At 50.4% G+C, this 18,604-nt stretch overlaps 1 protein-coding gene across 4 annotated transcripts; it reads right to left on the bottom strand.

Moving 5' to 3' along the window:
* Positions 1–988: 988 nt before the first annotated feature.
* ABCD4 (ATP binding cassette subfamily D member 4) lies at positions 989–15,202 on the bottom strand. 4 transcript variants are annotated; one of them, XM_082649727.1, is made up of 19 exons: positions 15,056–15,202; positions 12,559–12,677; positions 12,272–12,399; positions 10,969–11,108; positions 9,599–9,715; positions 9,115–9,240; positions 8,406–8,456; positions 6,759–6,853; positions 6,403–6,524; positions 6,203–6,294; positions 5,899–5,988; positions 4,141–4,349; positions 3,911–4,002; positions 3,420–3,456; positions 2,985–3,034; positions 2,511–2,563; positions 2,113–2,189; positions 1,349–1,464; positions 989–1,185 (listed from the first exon to the last, which is right to left on the bottom strand). In XM_082649727.1, the coding sequence occupies exons 1-19, from the start codon at positions 15,091–15,093 to the stop codon at positions 1,117–1,119; spliced, it is 1,821 nt and encodes a 606-aa protein (XP_082505853.1). In that variant the 5' UTR covers positions 15,094–15,202; the 3' UTR covers positions 989–1,116. The 4 variants fall into 4 exon arrangements, with proteins under 4 accessions (XP_082505853.1, XP_082505854.1, XP_082505855.1 ...); XM_082649728.1 differs by lacking the exon at positions 9,599–9,715; XM_082649729.1 differs by lacking the exons at positions 9,115–9,240; positions 9,599–9,715; positions 10,969–11,108; positions 12,272–12,399; positions 12,559–12,677.
* Between the last annotated feature and the right edge of the window lie 3,402 nt (positions 15,203–18,604).

The following is an 18,604-nucleotide window of genomic DNA, read 5'->3' as shown; positions in this document are numbered from 1 at the left end:
TGGTCCAGGGAAGATCCCACATACAACGGAGCACTAAACCCGTGAGCCACAACTACTGAAGCCCGCGTACCTAGAGCCCATGCTCCGCAACAAGAGAAGCCACTACAGTGAGACGCCTGCGCACCACAACGAAGAGTAGCCCTGGCTCACCACAACTAGAGAAAGCTCGCGCACAGCAACGAAGACCCAACGCAGCCAAAAATAAATAAATTAATAAATTTATATTTTAAAAAATGCATTTAAGTAATGAATTAACTTAAAAATATTACGGGATTTATTTTCATCTGGGTTAAGAAAAGCTGAAGGGCCCTCGAGGTTAGTGGCTGAGGGACAACTGGCAATAGGTAAGTGGGAGATGCCAGTTAAGTGAAGAACCTACGGGCAGAAGGCTCCAGCACAGTGGAGAGTGCTGCTCCCACCCCCCCAGGCTCTCAAAGACAAGCCCGGAGAGTCAATTAAGAAGATTATCTTAGGGACTTCCTTGGCGGTCCAGTGGTTAAGACTCCATGCTTTCACTGCAGGGGGCACGGGTTTGATCCCTGGTTGGGGAACTAAGATCTCACATCCTGCATGGATCCCGCATCCCGCATGGTGTGGCCAAAAAAAAAAAAAAAAAAAAGATCATCTTATGATGAAGAAGAAAGAAAAAAGGGGAAAGCTAGCTGCAAGTTTAAAAACATGTTTATCTTTTCTTTTAAAAAAAGTTATAAAATTTAAATAGTTGATTAAAGTTAAAAATCTACTGTTGCAAAATTGATGTATTCTAAAAGATTCCTGGATCTCTTGACTCCAAGTCCGATACACTCTCCATTTTGACCCTGCATTTCTTATAGATCCCACACTTTCAGGTTTTCTTTAGAAAACACGATCTGAGGTCATATATGAAGTAATCAGCACGTCAAGTGTACGAAGCTCTGGCTGAGGCAGCAGGAGGCACCCTGGCAGGATGAGGGTCCTGCGGAGGGCCACACGTGGGCTGAGTCCACTGCTGCTGGTGCTCACACGGGACCTGTGAGGCAAACCTGGAGCTCCTTCCTTGCCCCATCAGCCTTCCTGGTCTCTCCTGGGGACTCGACCTCCTGGGCTTGGCTCTCCTGCCGGTGGCCAGCCTTGGCTTCATTCCACTTTGATTCTGGTCAGCTCCCACCTTCCTTCTCCACAGAGTTTCAGAACCAAGGAGTGAAACTACAAGAGACCACCACCACGCGGAGATCAGGCTGCCCCGGCTGTGACAGATTCCCTGCCCTCTCTGACATCCCCACTCTCCATTTTGAGGGGGCTCTGGCCCCGGCCAGGCCCAGCCTTGGCATTCTTTCTCCTCCTCAGGCCATCCTGCGGGCACAGGTACCTTCTCAAGGCTGCGCCGATGGCCCACGCTGACGAACGTCATGCCCAGCTGCTGGCCGATGCGGTAGAGCTCGCTCTCCACCTCCTCGGTCAGGGCACTGGTGGCTTCATCAAGCACTGAGGACAGAACTCAGTGGGAAGAGATGAAGTCCTGCCCCAGACCCACCTCTGCCGCTCCTCCAACCCACACCCACCTTCGCTGGGACCTGGTGGGAGGCTGAAAGCTGTTCTGGCTTACAGGGGCCCTGCCTTAGGGAGAGCGTGGGCCAGAGGAGCGGAGGGCTAGGCTCCATCTGGGAAGCCTTCTGTCAGCTGCAGGACAAAATCCCTCAGCTTCCTACCCTATCCCTAATCCACCAGCCACTGCCTAGGACCACTCAATCCAGGGAATCCTAGTTCCCCCAAGGATGTCAGTCCTTAGAAAAGTTCACACCTCTGCCAGGCACAGCAGAGGGATGCCCATTCACTGATGGCAGAGCCTGACGGCCATAACATGAGAAGCCCTCTCAAGGCTGGCTCCAGCTGCCGCACTGGCACAGAGGTTAAGAACTGGCAGTTCAACATATACCTGAGGATGCCAAGCACTGCTACCTCATGGGCAGAGCCCTGCCATCCTCTCCTGCAGGGACAGAGATACCTGGCCAGGCACAGGTGTGCTCTCCTACCCATACCAATGCCTCTCCAGGTGCACACGAACACACGCTGCTATACCTGTGAGCGCAAACGTTGCCTGGCTAGCATGTGTACCTACAGGGCGAACCTCACCTGCATACTTCGGCTGCAGGTAGAAGAGCCGGGCAAAGGAGAGCCTCTGCATCTCTCCTGGGGACAGAACATCATACCTGAGAAAGGGGAACGAGAGAGGCCCACTGGAGGAAGGAGGCTGTAGCTTGGCTTTTGCACAGAATGGTCTGGGCAGGAAGAGGCTCCCAGCGCAGACAGGCTGCCCCAGGACGGATGGATGTCACCCCCCTTTCCACCACAGCCTCGCTGCCTACACAAGGCAAGGCCAAAATTCTGTACCACGGACATGAACCAGGTCCCCAGCAGCCCAGCAAACCCCTAGAATTTGGGGTCAGAAGTCACTTCATCCCTTGCCCAGGCCTCTGGGACCCACTGTCTTTGGGGGAGCTGGCTCTGGAGCACCCCAACCTCCTTCTTACCAGTTCCAATCGACCTGCTGGTCCAGACCCTCTGTCCTTGCCACCAAGCTGGACTGTAACACACCCAGAGAAAACGATGTCCGTAAAAGGGCCCATCCCTGCTTCCTGCTATCCTGAGGACCTCCTCAGTCCCACCACACACACCCGAGACACAGCTACCCCTGGTCGCGTACCACAGTGGGGCTGGGGGAGCAGTCCGTCAGCCACACTGTTGAGACTTGCTGGAATGTGGTGACCAGAAAAAGCAGGCTGATGTAGTCTTATTATTGTTTTAAAATTTGCTAGAGAGTGGACGCTGCTTGTTGCCTGTACCTGGCCAACAGCTCCCACTGCCGATTTATACACCCATCACCCTGCCCAAGGCTCAGACTTCCAGTCCGGGGGCAGGGACAGTAGGGCCAACTCCGCTGGGCCTGCACCTGTGGTCAGTGCCACCAGGTGGGCTTGGACCTCAGGGTCCCTGCCCTCACTCACCAGGCCTGCCAACTCCAGGAACCTCATGATCCTCTCATCATCAGCAGAACCTGCAAAACACAGAAGCCTTCAAGAAGTCAGCTCCTCTGTGTAGCCAGAATAGATGGGGCACATCATGGCCAGGGGCCCCAGAATGTGGGCCAAGGCTCTGAAGCGACAGGTTACAGCACTTAATAAACACGGGAAGGACCCAGTGAAGGAAGTAATCCCTTCCTTTCCTCCAGTGGTGTCTCTCCTCCGGAGGGGGAGACAGAACAAGATGAGGTCAGGGTACAGACCCCCGAATAGTAAACAGTCAAAGGAGGAGGTGGAGGGGACCCCACCTGAAACCAGCAGCCTGGCTGGGGCCTCTTCCAAAAGGTACAGGTGAGGCCACAGTCAGACAGAGAAGAGACGATGGGATGGGAGGTTGCGTCCTCAAGAGGCTCAGCTCACCTGAGTCCGGGTATATCTCCTTCAAGGGATATATCACCTGATAAAAGAAGAAACCACATGGGCCTAGGGCAAGGGTCAAGGAGAGGTGGGGCTGCACACAGCTATCCTCCCTCAGAAACAGCCCCAGGAGCTGCCAGAGGCCAGGCTCCTCTCCACCCGAGGAGAGCAAGGAGCGTCCTGGCTGAGGGTCCGGTGGGAGAGGCGGGGCTGGAAGACAGCAGGGCAGGGCCCCCAGAATCCAAGCTGGTGTTCAACAAACACATGTGATATTTGGCTTACGGCCTCCACAGGTTAACCTGCTCCCAGAAGTTGCTCTGAGTACATGGCCTAATCCATAGAAGTGAATAAAAAGTCCTTAGAGCCAGGGAGTTCCTGGGCTTGGTTCATTTTATACCCCATCTGCTGTCCCATAGCTCTCCAGGGCTGAGACCTGTCCCACCACCAGGGTCCAGGTTGGGGGGAAGGGGTGGGAGGAGTGGGCCCCGGCTAACCTGCTCCCGAAGGGTCCCGTCAGTGAAGAATGGCTTTTGTGGCAGGAACAGCACCCCGTGGGGTCCAAAGTCCATCAGCATCTGCACTGAGCCTACAGAAAGCACCATTTTAAGATCTCCCAGAAAGGTAATTGCCCCTCACTCTGATTTCCCAACAAGAGGCTTGATTCTCACACACATACCCCCCCTCAGGCCAAGGCTGGCTCAGAGCAGGGAAGGCTGGCTCTCACCCCCTGTGCTCGCCCAGAGGCCACCCAGAACCCGGAGCAAGGAGGTCTTGCCGGTGCCCGTGTTGCCTGTGATAAGCAAGCTCTGCCCCTCAGAGATCTTCAGGCTCAGATCCTTGATTAAGGGTTTGTTAGAGGAGGGGGCGGAGATGCAGACCCGCTCAAGAAGAAAAGCTGTATCTGTTCGCTCTGTTGCTGGCCATCCTGGAGTCCTAGGGTGCAAGAAGCGAAGAGATGTTGGGAAGATAAGCGGTGTCAGTAGTGCTGGGGGCAGGGGGGTAGTTCTTTCTCCTTGGGGGCATCACCTCTGGACTGGAGGGTTGCCATGGGCTGAACTGTGGCCTCAAAAATCACATACTGAAGTCCCAACGCCTAGTACCTCAGAAGGTAACTGCATTTGGAGACAGGGTCTTTAAAGAGGTGATTACATTAAAACGAGGCCTTTAGGGTAGGGCCCCAATCCAGTATGACTGGTGTCCTTTTAAGAAGAGGGAGAGACACCAGGGGTGCACACGCATAGAGAAAAGGCCACGTAAGGACACTGTGAGAAAGCGGCCATCTGCAAGCCAAGGAGCAAGGCCTCAGGAGAAATCAACCCTGCTGACACTTTGATCTTGGACTTCTAACCTGTAGAACTATGACAAAATAAACTTCTGCTCTTTAAGCCGCCCAGTTTTTGGTACTCTGTCATGGCAGCCCTAGCAAACTGATAGAGATGGACTGGGCACCTGCTCTGCGGCAGGCTGGGCAAAGTCCTGCCCATGACAGATCTTAATCAGTCTTATCAGCCATGAACCACAGCTATTATCCCCACTGGGCAGATGAGGAAACTGAGTCAGGTGGCTGAGTAACCTGCTCAGGGGCACAGAGCTGCATCTGTCCAATTCTAATGTTTGTGGCATTACATGCATTTTCAGGGCATCACCATGTGACTGATGTAAGAATGGGAGTGGAAATACTAACACAGTTTTGGAGTTTCTGGCTCTCCACGGATGCCCATCTCCCCCACAGAAAAGCATCTCCCGTTCCCCACAGTCCCTGCACCACCAGCCCCCCCCCCACCTCTGGGCTCAGAGCTGCATGAAGCTTTAATTCTGAACAGAGGCAATAGTTAAGGCATTAGCTCCTAAGAAGACAGTTGAGTGTAGACCCTGAAATTCAGCCTGTCTCCATTTTTGAAAGTTTACTCTGTGGTCTCCGTCCAAGCACTTTCTATGAACTATGATATCTAATCCCCACAACAACCCTAAGACGAAGGTTCCATTAACGTCTTCTTTATAGAGACGAAGAAACTGAGACACAGAGCAGTTAAGTAGTTTGCTCAAGAAAAGTGAGGACATGAACAAATCCTTGATGCACAGAAAGGTCAGAAACATCACGGAGCCTGCAAAGATACAATAAAGACACCTCTGGGTCTGAGTGGGGACAAAGAATAGACATGCCCCAAGGAAGGGGACTGGCAGCAGGGCTCAGCGAGGAGGAGGGAATAAAGGAAGAGGAGGGATACAATTCAGATTTTTGTTTTGTTAACTCAGGCCCAGGCTGATTGTACTTTGTTTCCATCAGCTGGGGGATGGTGTAAATAAACACAGATGCCAGAACAGCAACATTGATGGTGAACATTTACAACGTGCCTGGCATAAGACAGAGCTCAGTTGCTCTGCCTAACTCTGCTGCCCGGCTGGGAATGGGCTGGGCTCCAGGGTGCTTCCAGCGCCTGCATTCTCCACCACCAGGCTGCACCGCCAGCCCAGCGCTCACCTGGCCAAGTCCCACTCGCTCTCGTCCAGGATCTCCCCATCCCGTGACTTCAGGGTCATGTCCAGCAGGGTCTCCTGAAGTTCCCCGATCCTGGGCGAGAAGTGAAAACCTGAGGAGGGTCTGGGCGCCCAGGTGAAGGCGTTACTCCTTTTTCTCTCTCATGCCCACTAGTATATGGTGAGCTTTTCTGCTCCTGTTTTCACTCTGCTACTTCTCCCTGAGGTACACGCTTTGCTCAGAACCTAGAGGGGCCAGACGCAGCCTCACCTGTGGGCGTGCCTAGAGGGGCCAGACGCAGCCTCACCTGTGTGTGTAGCCTGCCACATCGGAGAGCGTGGTGGAGAGATCGATGAGCCGGGTGAAGCAGCTGATGAGGTACATGCATACAAAGGCGTTCTGGACAGGACAGAGGGCAGTGCGCGCGGGCCTTGACTCCAAGGCCCTGGGTGCTGGGCCAAAGGGGAGGGGGGATGGCATGAGGGGGTCCCCAGAAGGGATTCTCACCTTGCTGACCAGGGTGCTGAGCTCTGTGGGGCTCAGGTCTCTGTAGACGCCGCTGAAAATGGGGATTGAGATCACGACGTAACTCAGGATGCTGCCCAGATAGTCAAACATGTTGACGCCGACTGCGGAAGACAGAAAGACCTAGGGTGAGAGACCTGGGAAGCAATCCTGCGCTCCGAGGGGAATGGGAAGCCAAGCATGGTCAAGCTATTCTGGGGATCCTCACTCTCCTGAGGTCACTCATGGCAAAGGCAAACTGATCAGTGCAGAGAGGGAGGAGGGAGTTATGGGGAGGGAAGCAGGCTTCCCCCCCCCCACCACGGTGGTTCCTGCCTCCCGGGGCTCCCTGCACCTACTATACAGCCAGAGCTCCTTGGACATCAGCTCCCTCTGGGTCTGAAGGAGTCTCTGCAGCCTGCGATCTGTCCTCATGTGCTCCACGTGCCCAGCTCTGATGAGAAAGGCCGGGATGTCCATGGGGCCTGGAGAGCCTGAGCCCCCCTCCTCACACTCCCCTTTAGCGACCAAGCCCACCCAAGGGATCTTCCCCTCAGACCCTTTCGGCCACCAGCAGCCAGCCATTGCTTCATTCAGTCAACATGGTATTGTCTGCGGAAAGACCATGAACTCTAGACTGGGCAGACCCGATTCAAATCCTGGCTCTGGCCAGTTACTAGCCGGGTAACACTGACAGGTTATTAAGCCTCTGAGTCTCAGTTTGCTCATCTATACAATGGAGCTTATAATACCTACGTAATAGGCTGGAGTGAGAATTTCTGAATGTAAAGCGCCAAGCACATGAGGGGCTCCCAATAAAAAAGAGCTGCTATTATTAAACAAATATACACGCAGCAGTCACTAGGTGGCAGGCTTGGTGCTAGGTAGCCAGCGAAACAGTTTTGGACAAAAGAGCCCCTGTCCTCGAGGAGCTCCCAGTTCAGGGGGGCAGGCAGACGTGCTGCATTCTTCACCTGGAACATGGAAAGTGTTACGTAAGCCGTGTGTCTTCAGGGCTATGGAAGCAAATAGGCGTGACCCCTAAGGGAGTCTGGAAAGGTGCCCAGGAGGAGGTGACTTGGAGCTTCAAGGATGGGCAGAAATTCTCCAGGCAGAAAGGTTGGGGGAGGACAGAGGAAACGTTTCAGATTTTGCATGAAGGACAGAGAGGCTGCAGGAAAACACACTCGGAGCTCCAAGCATCAACCTGCTTTCCCCAGGGCCCAAAGCTTCATGAGCAGTGACTGCAGAATCCAAAAAAAACCTAGTGCAGGCCCAGCCCTACCTGGCCCCCACGGCCTGCCCCACTCATAGGTCCCCGGTATCCTTGGTGCCCCCAAGTGGTGGCAGCTACGAGCTGCAGCAGAGACGGACAGAAGAGCAAAGTCCCAGGGCTATTAGATCCAGGTGATCCAAGGAGTAACTCCTACTCCTTAAACACAAACCTCTGGGCCCTTACTGTCAATCCAAATACCGAATCCAGAGTACTCATAGGAGGCAGAGTGCAGGGACCTACCCTGGCCCCGGGGGAAGGAATGGGGTTTCACAATGCTGCTGTCAGGAGACCACTTTGCTCCACTAGGACAGTGTCTGTGGCGAGCAGGTCTTCTGAGCTGAGAGGCTCCATTCCCTCCCACGCTACAGAGACAACGGATCAGCCTTGGACGTCAGGCACTGGCAGAAAGCCATTTTACAGACAGAAAAGCAGAGGCAGAGGCAATGCCTCAGTCATTAGTAAGATGATGAAGCATTCACTCATTTCATTCTTAGAACAAATTTAGGCCCCATGCTAGGCCACGAAAAGGAAGAACCAGTTTCAGAAGCAAATCCATGGACCTAAGGATGAGGCAGACGAGGACAGTGAGAGATAAGGGGAGAGGGTCACAGCCAAGTGTGAGGACGCCTGGCCCCTGGCCTTGGTGATGGTGGAAGGGTTGTCTACTTCTCCACCATCTCCACTGTCAGCTCTGACAAGGCAGAAGGGGAACCATCCCCACTAGACTCACCTGAAAAAAGCAGCAGGCTCAGCATTCACCCGGATCTGCATGTGCTTGAACCTGGGAAGACCAAAGGCAAATGTGTGCTGACAGTGGGCAGGACTGGCCCGTCTCCTTTCAGAGTCCTGGATCGAGAAGACCTCCAAGCAAAGAGGAGCCTGGCTCCACTCCAAGACTGTGGCTGCCTCAGCCCGACCCTTCCCTGGCCTGTCACAGGGTGGAAATTCCAGGCCCGGGAGGGATGGCAGGAGACCTGCAGACACGGCAGCCCCCTGCCTCTCCAAAGAGGACAGGTGCAGGCCTGCCACAGCTCCTCTTCTTCCCAGGGCCGGGTCTGAAGGAGGAGGCCAAGAAGCACAGAGTAGGGGCTGGACCCATCGGCTGACCAGAATAAGGGTGGCTGGAACAGAAGCATGTGAGAAGGCCAAGGGGTGATGGTGATGGTGATGATGATGATGATGATGATGATGATGGCGGCCAACCAGTCACCGTTCTCAGTGCTTCTCATGTATGATCTCATTAATCCTCTTACGATTCTGTCAGCACCATCCCCATTTTACAGATGGGAAAACTGAAATTGAGAGAGGTTAAAGACCCCGCCCAAGACCATACGGCTAGTGACTGGCCTAACTGGGATTTAAACTTAGGCAGCCTTTCTCCAGATCCCATTCCCTAACCATTATGCCTGGCCCAGAAACCTCAAGCAAGGGAGACACACCTGAAATCCCCCTCCAGCTTCTCCTGCTGCACCAGTTTTGCCACAATGGGACCCATCAACATCTTGTTCACCACGGTTCCCAGAATGAAATATCCAAAGATGCTCACAGGCCCGAGCCAGCCGGTGCTGAAAGGCAGAAAGAGGGAGGGTGTGGGGAGCGACATATCCCCACAGGCCTCTGCTCTGACTCCTGCCCCCTTTTGGGCAGCCCCCTGTCCCATCTCAGAGCCCTGTGCGGCTTCTGCTCCTGTGCGGGGGCATCTGGTACCTTGACACTGACACACCACAGGGCCACAGGGAGGGCAGGGGCCCAAGCATGCAAGACAGGAAGACTTCCTGGGGTGCAGGTGGGACGGAGGGAAGACCAGCGTCTCGTGGACCCTGACCAGGGAGAGCTGACTCCCGCCCAATGTGTGAGTGAGGGACTCTGGGGAACCACCAGGCAGGGGAGGAGGAAGGGCTCTGGCAGGAAGAGAGCCTTCACCTCTGGAAGCACTGATAGGTGTAGTAGATGAGGGTGAAGGGGGAGACGATCAGCTTGCTGGCCACGCTGCTGAGCTGCCGGCAGAACCGCTCCACGTCCTGGCTGATGCGCTGGTCCCTGGAGCCAATGACACAGAGTGACTAGGCCCAGGGAGCTGGGCTTGAGGGTTGAGAGAGCTAAGGCACTTCCAGGCTACCTCTTATTCTGACCTTGCCTTTCAGTGCTGTCAGCAATGACCCCGTGGGAAGGTGGACCCAGACAAGGGCTCGTTTCCTAGAGGCAACGAGACCCATAGGACTTTCGAACAGGGTTCTGAAGAGCTGCTTCCTATGGTGCCTCAGTCTACCCCTCAGAAAAAATGGCAACTGAAAGGTCCAGCACACAAGGGTTCTGAGCCAGCTTTGAGCAGAGCCAAAGAAAAACCCGAGGGTAGAGGGTCCGAGTTTCCGGATGATCAGGAAAGCTACATCATTTACCTCACTCCTCCCAACCTCTCTCTCACGAGCCTGAGCCTGCCCCCATTTCGCTATCTGGCTGTGGAAGTTTTGTACAGGTTGAGCCATAGAGAAGAGGCCTAGGGACTTCCTTGGTGGTCCAGTGGTTAAGACTCTGTTCTCCCAATGCAGGGGGAACGGGTTTGATCCCTGGTTGGGAGCTAAGATCCCACATGCCTGGTGCGGCCAAGGGAAAAAAAAAATGTGGAGAAGAGGCCTAGAAGAGAAGATTAAGAAGCAGCAGCAGCCTCCCAAGAGTCTTTGCTGCAAAGCCCCACTTGAGCTGAGGAGAGGTTGCATCAGGCAACAAAGTGCTTGGGACGGTGCGAAGCGGGGAGGGAATGAGGGTGAAGAGAGACCCCACGTGTCCCATCCCACCACCAAGGCCACAACGACTCCTATTCCCAGTGAGACGTGAGCTTTGGCAAGTCACTTGCATTCTCTGGGCTTCAGCTGCCTCACCTGTAAGGGAACCTGGGGCTTAGTGAACCTAAGAGAGGTGATAGAATGGTGACTGGAATCCCAGACTGAGTCCTAGACAGCAGTAGTTTTTTACTGCTGAAAACTGGAGCGCTGCTCTTCTAGCTTTTTCTAGCAAGGACACTGTCTTCAGAGGGTGCCTTATCTGGAAGCCCAGGATGTGAAGTGGACAAAAGGGAGCTGCTCTTGGCCTCTTCCTTTTAGCTCCCTGACCTCAGCCCTGCAGCCTCTCCAGGGTCCTCTGCAGGGCACCCTTCCCCCTCGGCTCTGGGCAGCAACATTTGCAGATAATGGTGGATGACCTCATGGGGTCTGCCGCAGGGGGTCTCCAGGGCTGTGTCAGCCCAGGTGGACGAACCACGCAGAGGGTAGCAAGGACTGAGGGGGGGTGCCTACGGGTTATCGATGTCATCCCGCAGCACGTTGAGGGTGTAGTACACGCGGCCCCGGAAGTAGAGGCGGTGGAGGTGCTCGGTGAGGTCCTTCCTCCAGCTCACATACAGCAGGTTGCAGGTGAACTGGTCAAAGCTCTTCAGCTGTGCAGCGGGGAGACAAGGGGAAGGGAGAGATGCAAGTCTCCTTCTACCAAGTCTCAGCTCCAAGCTCAGGCTGGCGGAAAGCCTCTGCTGACCAGTCCCAGCCCATTCGGCTGTCCACTCAGCACTTGAGCCTGTTAGAGCGTCAGGTCATGGGATTCATCCCTTCCTCATTCACTCATGTGTTTACTGACTGCACCAAATATTGAAGGGCTTCCCAAAGGCAAGGCCTTCTAGCCTCCTCTGCGGGGTATTGTCTTACATCTCCAGAGCACATGAGCTTCTGGAGACTGGGAACAATATCTTCTATTCCACTTATGTTCTTACTTTTCTGTCCCCCAAAACTTGGCACAGGGTTTGAATCCATAGGTGCCTCCTGACCGAAGACCCATCAAAAGTGCCAAAGTGTGATGAGAAGTGGCTTCCCCGAGAAAACAGGTAGTGCAGCCTGACAGAGAGCATTAGGCTCGAGTCCTAAAAGAGCCCTGACGCTCATCATTCCGTTTATGGCGCCCCTGTACACTAAGCACGAGGGAAGTAACAACGAGCTCACAGTCTAGTGAGGGCACAGACAATCACAAGGGTGTAAGGACTGTTAGAGCAGAGCTGAACTCAAAGGATCAGGAGTCGAAGGGGCAGAGTTTGGTGGAGGAAACATGAAGGACAAGTTGAGGAGGACTTGAAGGAGGTGACAGCGGAGGGAATCGTGAAAAGTGAGCAGGTGTTAAGCAAGTGAAAAAGGGGTGGGGGAAGGAGGCCATTTTGCAAGAGAGCAGCAGGTGCAAAGGCTGGGAGATGTGACAAGTGCCAGGCTCAGGCACAGCCCCGGCCCCCCCAGAGGACAGCAGCAGCTCTGGCTGCTGAGCCCGGTTTTCAAGTGCTCTGAACTCCCTGAAGCAAGAGTTCTGGGAATGGAAGGGACAAGGATCATTTCCACCAAATGCTGGATTAAACCAGAATCCTGTGGCCAAGCCTAGGAGCTCGTAACACTCTGGGAATTGGTCCCATGTGGGCCAACAGCAAGATCAATGCCCTGCCTAGAGTTTTGACCCCATGTTCCCAGAAGAGGGAGGGAACACACATCCACAGCTCAGTTCCTGCTTCCTGGTGGCTAAGTCCACTGGGCGCTGGAGAGGAAGAGAGACACAGGCAGACGACCTTACCATGGAGTTGAGGACGATGAGCACAACAGCCAGGAACGTCAGGGTCTTAAACCCATTTAAATCTTTGTTTCCTAGGACCCCAAAGTACTGACTGGGAATCAAGCCAACCCGGTAGATCACCAGTTGTTCTGGGGGGAAGGAGAGGAGTCAGGAATCAGTGATGAGGGGTGAGAAAAGACAGAGGGAGGCTTCCTCTCAAGTCCTTGCCTCATCAACACCCCACAGAAGGAAAAGGACCTCAAACCAGGGCTGTCCTCCCCCCCACCGGCCTGGGCTCATTCACTCACCCAGTAGGGCCACACACAAAAGAGTCAGGAACATCAAGGCATTCTGTGATGACCAAGAGGGAAACAAAACCTTCTGTATCTGCAGGAACCGCTCGAAGAATTGCAGATCTAACCTGGGCCTGAAGAAGAGAAGCAGGAGAAGCAGAGTCCTAAAAGGACAACGGAGCCTTAGAGAGCAGTTACCAAGCTTATCTACAGCTGTTGGTGGGCAGGGCGCAGGCCATGCAGAAAGAACGGTTTACGAATGCTGAAGATGGTAGGAGGGAAACAGACCAGGGGATAAAAAGGAATTTAAGTTGATAAATGCTATGAAAAGTTATTTACTAAAAATCTATAGCTAAATTAATAAAGAAACTTTAGCCACATCCTCTTTTTTGGTCACAAACAAGACAAGGAAACCCACTACATCAAGGATTTTAAGATCCTGGCTAAAGCAATAAAGAAAATAAAAGAAATGAGGTAAAAGGAATGAAAGAAGAGATTAAATTGTCATTATTTTCAGATGATGTGATCATTTACATAGGAAACACAGCAAAGCTACAGACAAAACGTTAGTGGGACTTCCCTGGTGGTCCAGTGGCTAAGACTCCACGCTCCCAATGCTGGGGGCCTGGGTTCAATTCCTGGTCGGGGAACTAGATCCCACAGGCATGCCGCAACTAAAGACCCCGCACGCTGCAATAAGGAACCCGCACACAGCAATGAAGATCCTGCATGCCTCAACTAAGACCCAGCACAGCCAAAATAAATATTATTTTTTAAATAGACAAAACGTTAGAAATAAAAGGAGTCCAGCAATGTTGCTAGATACAGGGTTAACACACAAGTATCAATAACCAACAATAACCAACTAGCAAATATAAAGAAAATAAGATGTCATTTACAGAAGAAAAGCACAGAAAAACCATAAAATATCCAGAAATCAACTTTATAAAAGAATGTATAAGACATTTTGGAGGAAAACCCGAAAACTCTATTATAGGATGTGAAAGAAGACTTAAATAGAAAGACTTCATTTCTAATAGAAGTCTGTAACTGCAATGCAATACCAGTCAAAACCAGGAGTTCTTTAAGGAACTGTATATGGAAATATAAAGGTCCATGAATAGGTCAGGACAACTGTGAGGAACAGGAAAGGAGGAGGAAGAAACCCACCTAAACCATCAGGTTATTAAGACATATCATATTACAGGGTTGGAGTAATAACAAAGTGTGGTATGAATACAGGAACAAAAAGACCATGGAACAGAAAGACCAAAAAGAAGAAAATTCACCTATGTTTACGTGGGACATAATAGAGATCATATCACAAGAAAGGGCATATTAAACACACACTATATGCCAAACCCACACTACGTGCCCAGTACTGTTCCACACATTTTATGTGTATTAATTCATTTAATAATCACAACCCTAAAGATGAGGAACTGAGGGTAAAAAGGTTAAGTAACTTGCCTTGTCACCCACCTGGTAAGTGGCAGCCTTAGGGTTTGAACACAGGCAGCCTGGCTCTGTGCTCTTAACTATGCTATACAGCTTCTCTAATTTTTAATTATTAATTAATTTGTCATTAATTGAAGACGGTAGAGGAAAATTTAGGTCATTACCTCAAACTATGTATAAAAATAAACTTTAAAAACTCCAAATGGATTAAAAATCTACATGTGAAAAGTAACATTACTTAGTTAATAGAATGTAGAAATATCTTAATGAAAATATAATGGAAGGTATTTCTCAAATAAGACCCCCAAACCACAAACTATAATGCAGGAAAACTAACAGATTTAACTTAGAATTAAGTATTTTTGTTCAACATAGTGCCACAGATTAAAAGACTTGGAGAAGTTACTTGCAGAGTGGAAAATAAACAAGGTAATAAAATCTAGTCCATATAAGTAATGACTGCATCAGGAAGACAGGAAATCCATAGAAAGTGGGAAAAGGATATAAATAAGGGGAAACCCAAATGCTTAACAGAGGAAAATTAACACAATGGGACACCACCTTACACTAATCAGGTCGATAAACATTAGAAAACCAAACAATACCAAACATTGGGCGGCGGGGTGGGGTGTCGGTCCTTAAGAAGAAACAGGAACCTTTAAGCAATGCAGTTGAGAAGTTGGGTGTGACCATTCCAGAGAACAAATTTAGCAGAATTAAGTGACCTAGCATCCTACCCTGGGATGGATACTCCAAACATCACCCATATCCACAAAGGAGGCAAGTGGTACTTAAAAACTGGAAGCAATCTAATTGTCCGTCACTAGGGTAATGTATACGTAAACTGGGGTCTAACGCACTTAGGTAGCACCATGCAGCACTCAGAAGTGAAAACTAGATTATTAAACCATGGATGATCTCAAAAACACCATGTTGAGTAAAAAGTTAAAAAAAAAATCACAGTATGTTATGAGGGCGGAAGGTGCTCCTTCCCCACACAGCCCCGAGTAGGACGCCCCGAGGCCCGGTCCTCCTCCCCAGCCGCCGTACTCACCGGGCGCTAGCCCGGGGCGCGGGCCCCCGGACCGCCATGACCCGGAATCCGACCGACGCGGGAGCCCGGTAGCCCCCGGGTCCGCTCAGGGTAGAGTCCGAAGAACTCGCTGCCGCCGAAGAGGGGAGGGGCCCCGGCACGCGGCTACCACAGAGACGGGCGGATAGAGAGGAAGGCGCAGGGAGACGCAGCCGCTCCCGGAAGCGACCGACTTCTCGAAAAGAACCACAGTGCTGAGTCTGTTGACCCGGCGCCTAGAGCGCCTCCTCCTGGATATGGGAAGTTTCCCCTTTGGCAAGAAGTAGCCGAGAATGTGACTGAAGTATTTTAAACTCTGAATATAGATGTTTCATACATTCTCCCAAAGAAGCCAGAGTGATCTTTTAACAACATGTCAGGCTTCCAATTTCAGTTAGAATAAAATCCAAACGTTTCCATGGCACAAGTGATCCGGCCCTCTCGCCTTGGTCTTCATTGAACAGGCCACTCTATTTTGGCCTCAGGGTCTTTGCCTGGATCAGTCTTCTCCCTAGCCTAGAGCTTTCAGTGGCTGGCACATTCTCATCATTAGTTCAAATGGCAGCTGCTCACCCAACCTAGACCATGCTGTCCTTGCCCCATCATTCACTGTTGCATTATACTTTTATTTTCTTCATAATATTTATCACTGTCTGAAATCATCTTGTTTCGTTGCTTATTGTTTGTCTTCCTTTATAGGAATAAGTTTCATTGAGCAGGGACTCTGTCTTGCTCATTGCTGTATTCCCAACATCAAACACTGCTAGTACATAGTAAATGCTTAATAAATATGCTAAATGTTGAATGAATGAAATGCTTATCAAGTGGCTGATCACAAGCAGCATGATCTCACAGGGCCCTAAATTTGAACCTGGATGTACCTTCCCACCTTCTTTCAATCCTTATTAAGTGTCAACTATATTCCAAACACTCAACAAGATACATGTATCACCTGTCTTCTTGGAGTTGCCAGCCTAGCTGGGAAGGCCAACCAGTTGACAGTTTTGGTTGTCTTTATGAAGCGCTATGACAAAGTGCTATACAGCAGGGTTTCTCAACCTTGGCACTATTGACTTTTTGGGCCTGATAATTCTTTCTTTGGCGAGTGGAGAGACTGTCCTGTGTATGGTAGGATGTTGAGCCGTATCCCTGGCATCTACTCACTAGATTCCAGCAGCACTGCCCCAGATCCAGTTGTGCCAACCAAAAATGTCTCCAGACATTGCCAAATGTCTCTTGGTGGGTGGGGGTGGGGAGGAGCAAAATCCTAGCCTTGTCCCAGCCCCCAGCACTGAAAACCACTGTCGCAGAGCCATAGAGAGGGCCATCCGACTCAGGATGGGGAAAAGGAGAGAGAAGATAACTGAGTGATTCCTCGACGTGGCAAGAGCTTAACTATTCCCAAGTGTGATTTCCTAAGTATGTCTTTGTCACTTTGAAAATCAAACAAATAGGGCTTCCCTGGTGGCGCAGTGGTTGAGAGTCCACCTGCCGATGCAGGGGACACGGGTTCATGCCCCGGTCCGGGAAGATCCCACATGCCGCAGAGCGGCTGGGCCCGTGAGCCATGGCTGCTGAGCCTGCGCGTCCGGAGCCTGTGCTCCGCAATGGGAGAGGCCACAACAGTGAGAGGCCCGCAAAAAAAAAAAAAAACAGTGAGAGGTACCGCAAAAAAAAAAAAAAAAAAAATCAAACAAATAAACACATCAGGATACTATTTCCGAAAAATTAAATAAGGCAACAAGAGTATCAAGACGAGCAACCTCACCTTGCTAGGGAAATCCAGGTTTGTAGCTCTTGTTGCCTTTCACTCTCAATAGTGTTCTGCTTTGGGGTTTGTCCCAGGGTTCTTAATGCTGTCTATTACTTTAAACTTTACAAAATGCTATATATAACATATTGTTCATTAATATTTCAGTTTATATTTCTAAATTATCTTTTGAATAATTTCCAACACTTTAATCCTGAAGCGGAGTAGTGGGAAACCTAATGAAACACCTAAAATTAAAAAAAAAAAATTCTTGGGATGCCCCTGGCGGTCCAGTGGTTAAGAGTTTGCCTTCCAGTGCAGGGGGTGCAGGTTTGATCCCTGGTTGGAGAGCTAAGATTCCCTATGTCTCACGGCCAAAAAACCAAAACATAAAACAGAAACAGTATTGTAACAAATTCAATAAAGACTTTAAAAATGGTCCGCATGAAAAAAATCTTTAAAAAGATTTCTTAATATCAAATATCCTGTTAAAATTTCCAATTGTAACTCTGATATTTCCCTTTTTTTTTTTTACTTAAAAAAAAATCAGGATCTAAATGAGGTCCACGCATTGCAGTCAATCAATACGTCTTTTGAGACCCTTATAATCTATAGGTTCCTCCTCCATCACCTTAGATTAACCACTGTCATCTCTCTCCTGTCTTGCAAAAACCTCCTAATTGGTTTCCCCACTTGAATTCTTGCTACTGTTCTAATGCAGTTCCTACACAACAGCCAGGGAGACTGCAAAAATCAGATCAATACCTCGCTTAAAACCCTTCAGTGGTACCAAAGGCTCTAGGTGCCCTCGCTCCACCAAACACAACCTTTTTAGGTGCTGGGAAACAACCTAGTGCCCTCCATTCTTCTGTTGATCTCTACTCTTCCTTCATCTCCAGTGTAGTGTCCCTTCCCGAGAAAGCCCTCTCCTGACCACTTTCTCTAAAGAAGGACTCTATTATTCCTTCCAATAGCACCGCATTTTTTCTCCTCATGGCACTTATTGAAGCTTGTTATTATTTCATTTTGTGAAAATGAAAACTTTCACATAACTTTATTAATGCCTCTCTCTCCACAGACTATCAGCTGCATGAGGGCAGGGACCATGTCCCCTGTATTCACCATTGTCCAGAAGCACTTAGTAAGGGCACAATAAATATTTGTTGAACAAAGATGAGCAAGACAATTCCTAACCTCACAAAACACACAGGCCATTGTCTCTGCTCATACTGTTTAATACTAGGACTGAAATTCCCCTTTTCCAGCTACCAGACTTGGGGCTACTTCCTCTCTCATACAAAGACAAAGGGTTTTTCTTTTTGGTTAAAGAAAAAAAAAAGGAAAGCAATTTGATAATAACTATCAAGCTTTAGATGATGCCATGGTTTCACTTCCAGGTCTTCTCTTATAAATATGTTTACACAAGAGCACAAAGGTTAATCGCGAGGGTGTTTCTGCAGTGTGGTAGGTAGGTAATAGCAAAACCCTAGAAACAACCAGAATTTCTATCAAGGAGGAAAGGGTAAAAAAGTATGACAATCACTTTATGGAATACACTTTGCATCCCTTAACAAGGATGAGAGAGGCTGCATGGCCATAGTGGTTCAGAGTATGGGCTTCAGAGCCAGACTGCACGGGTTCAAATCCCTGCTCTACTACTTAATATCTGTGGGACCTTGGGCAAGTTGCCTCAGTTTCCTTATCAGGGAGCTGTGGGAAATATCTAAACAGCACCTGGCAATGATCAGGGCAAAATGGTGTACTATATACTAGCATGGGAG

The sequence above is a fragment of the Grampus griseus genome, assembly GCF_964374135.1.
Source record: "Grampus griseus genome assembly, chromosome: 2".
NCBI lineage: Eukaryota > Metazoa > Chordata > Mammalia > Artiodactyla > Delphinidae > Grampus > Grampus griseus.
The sequence above is the reverse complement of the archived record's forward strand: the minus strand, read 5'-3'. Positions and strand labels throughout refer to the sequence as shown.

What these genes read in the sequence shown, in the direction of transcription:
- ABCD4 (XM_082649727.1), bottom strand. Translation starts at nt 15,093, where the DNA reads ATGGCGGTCCGGGGGCCCGCGCCCCGGGCTAGCGCCCG. An exon ending in GGAGATATACCCGGACTCAG is followed by an intron (nt 3,035 to 3,419) that starts GTGAGCTGAGCC and finishes TGTGTTTTGCAG; the next exon opens with GTTCTGCTGATGATGAGAGG. An exon ending in CCTGCAGCCGAAGTATGCAG is followed by an intron (nt 1,465 to 2,112) that starts GTGAGGTTCGCC and finishes TTCTGTCCTCAG; the next exon opens with TGCTTGATGAAGCCACCAGT.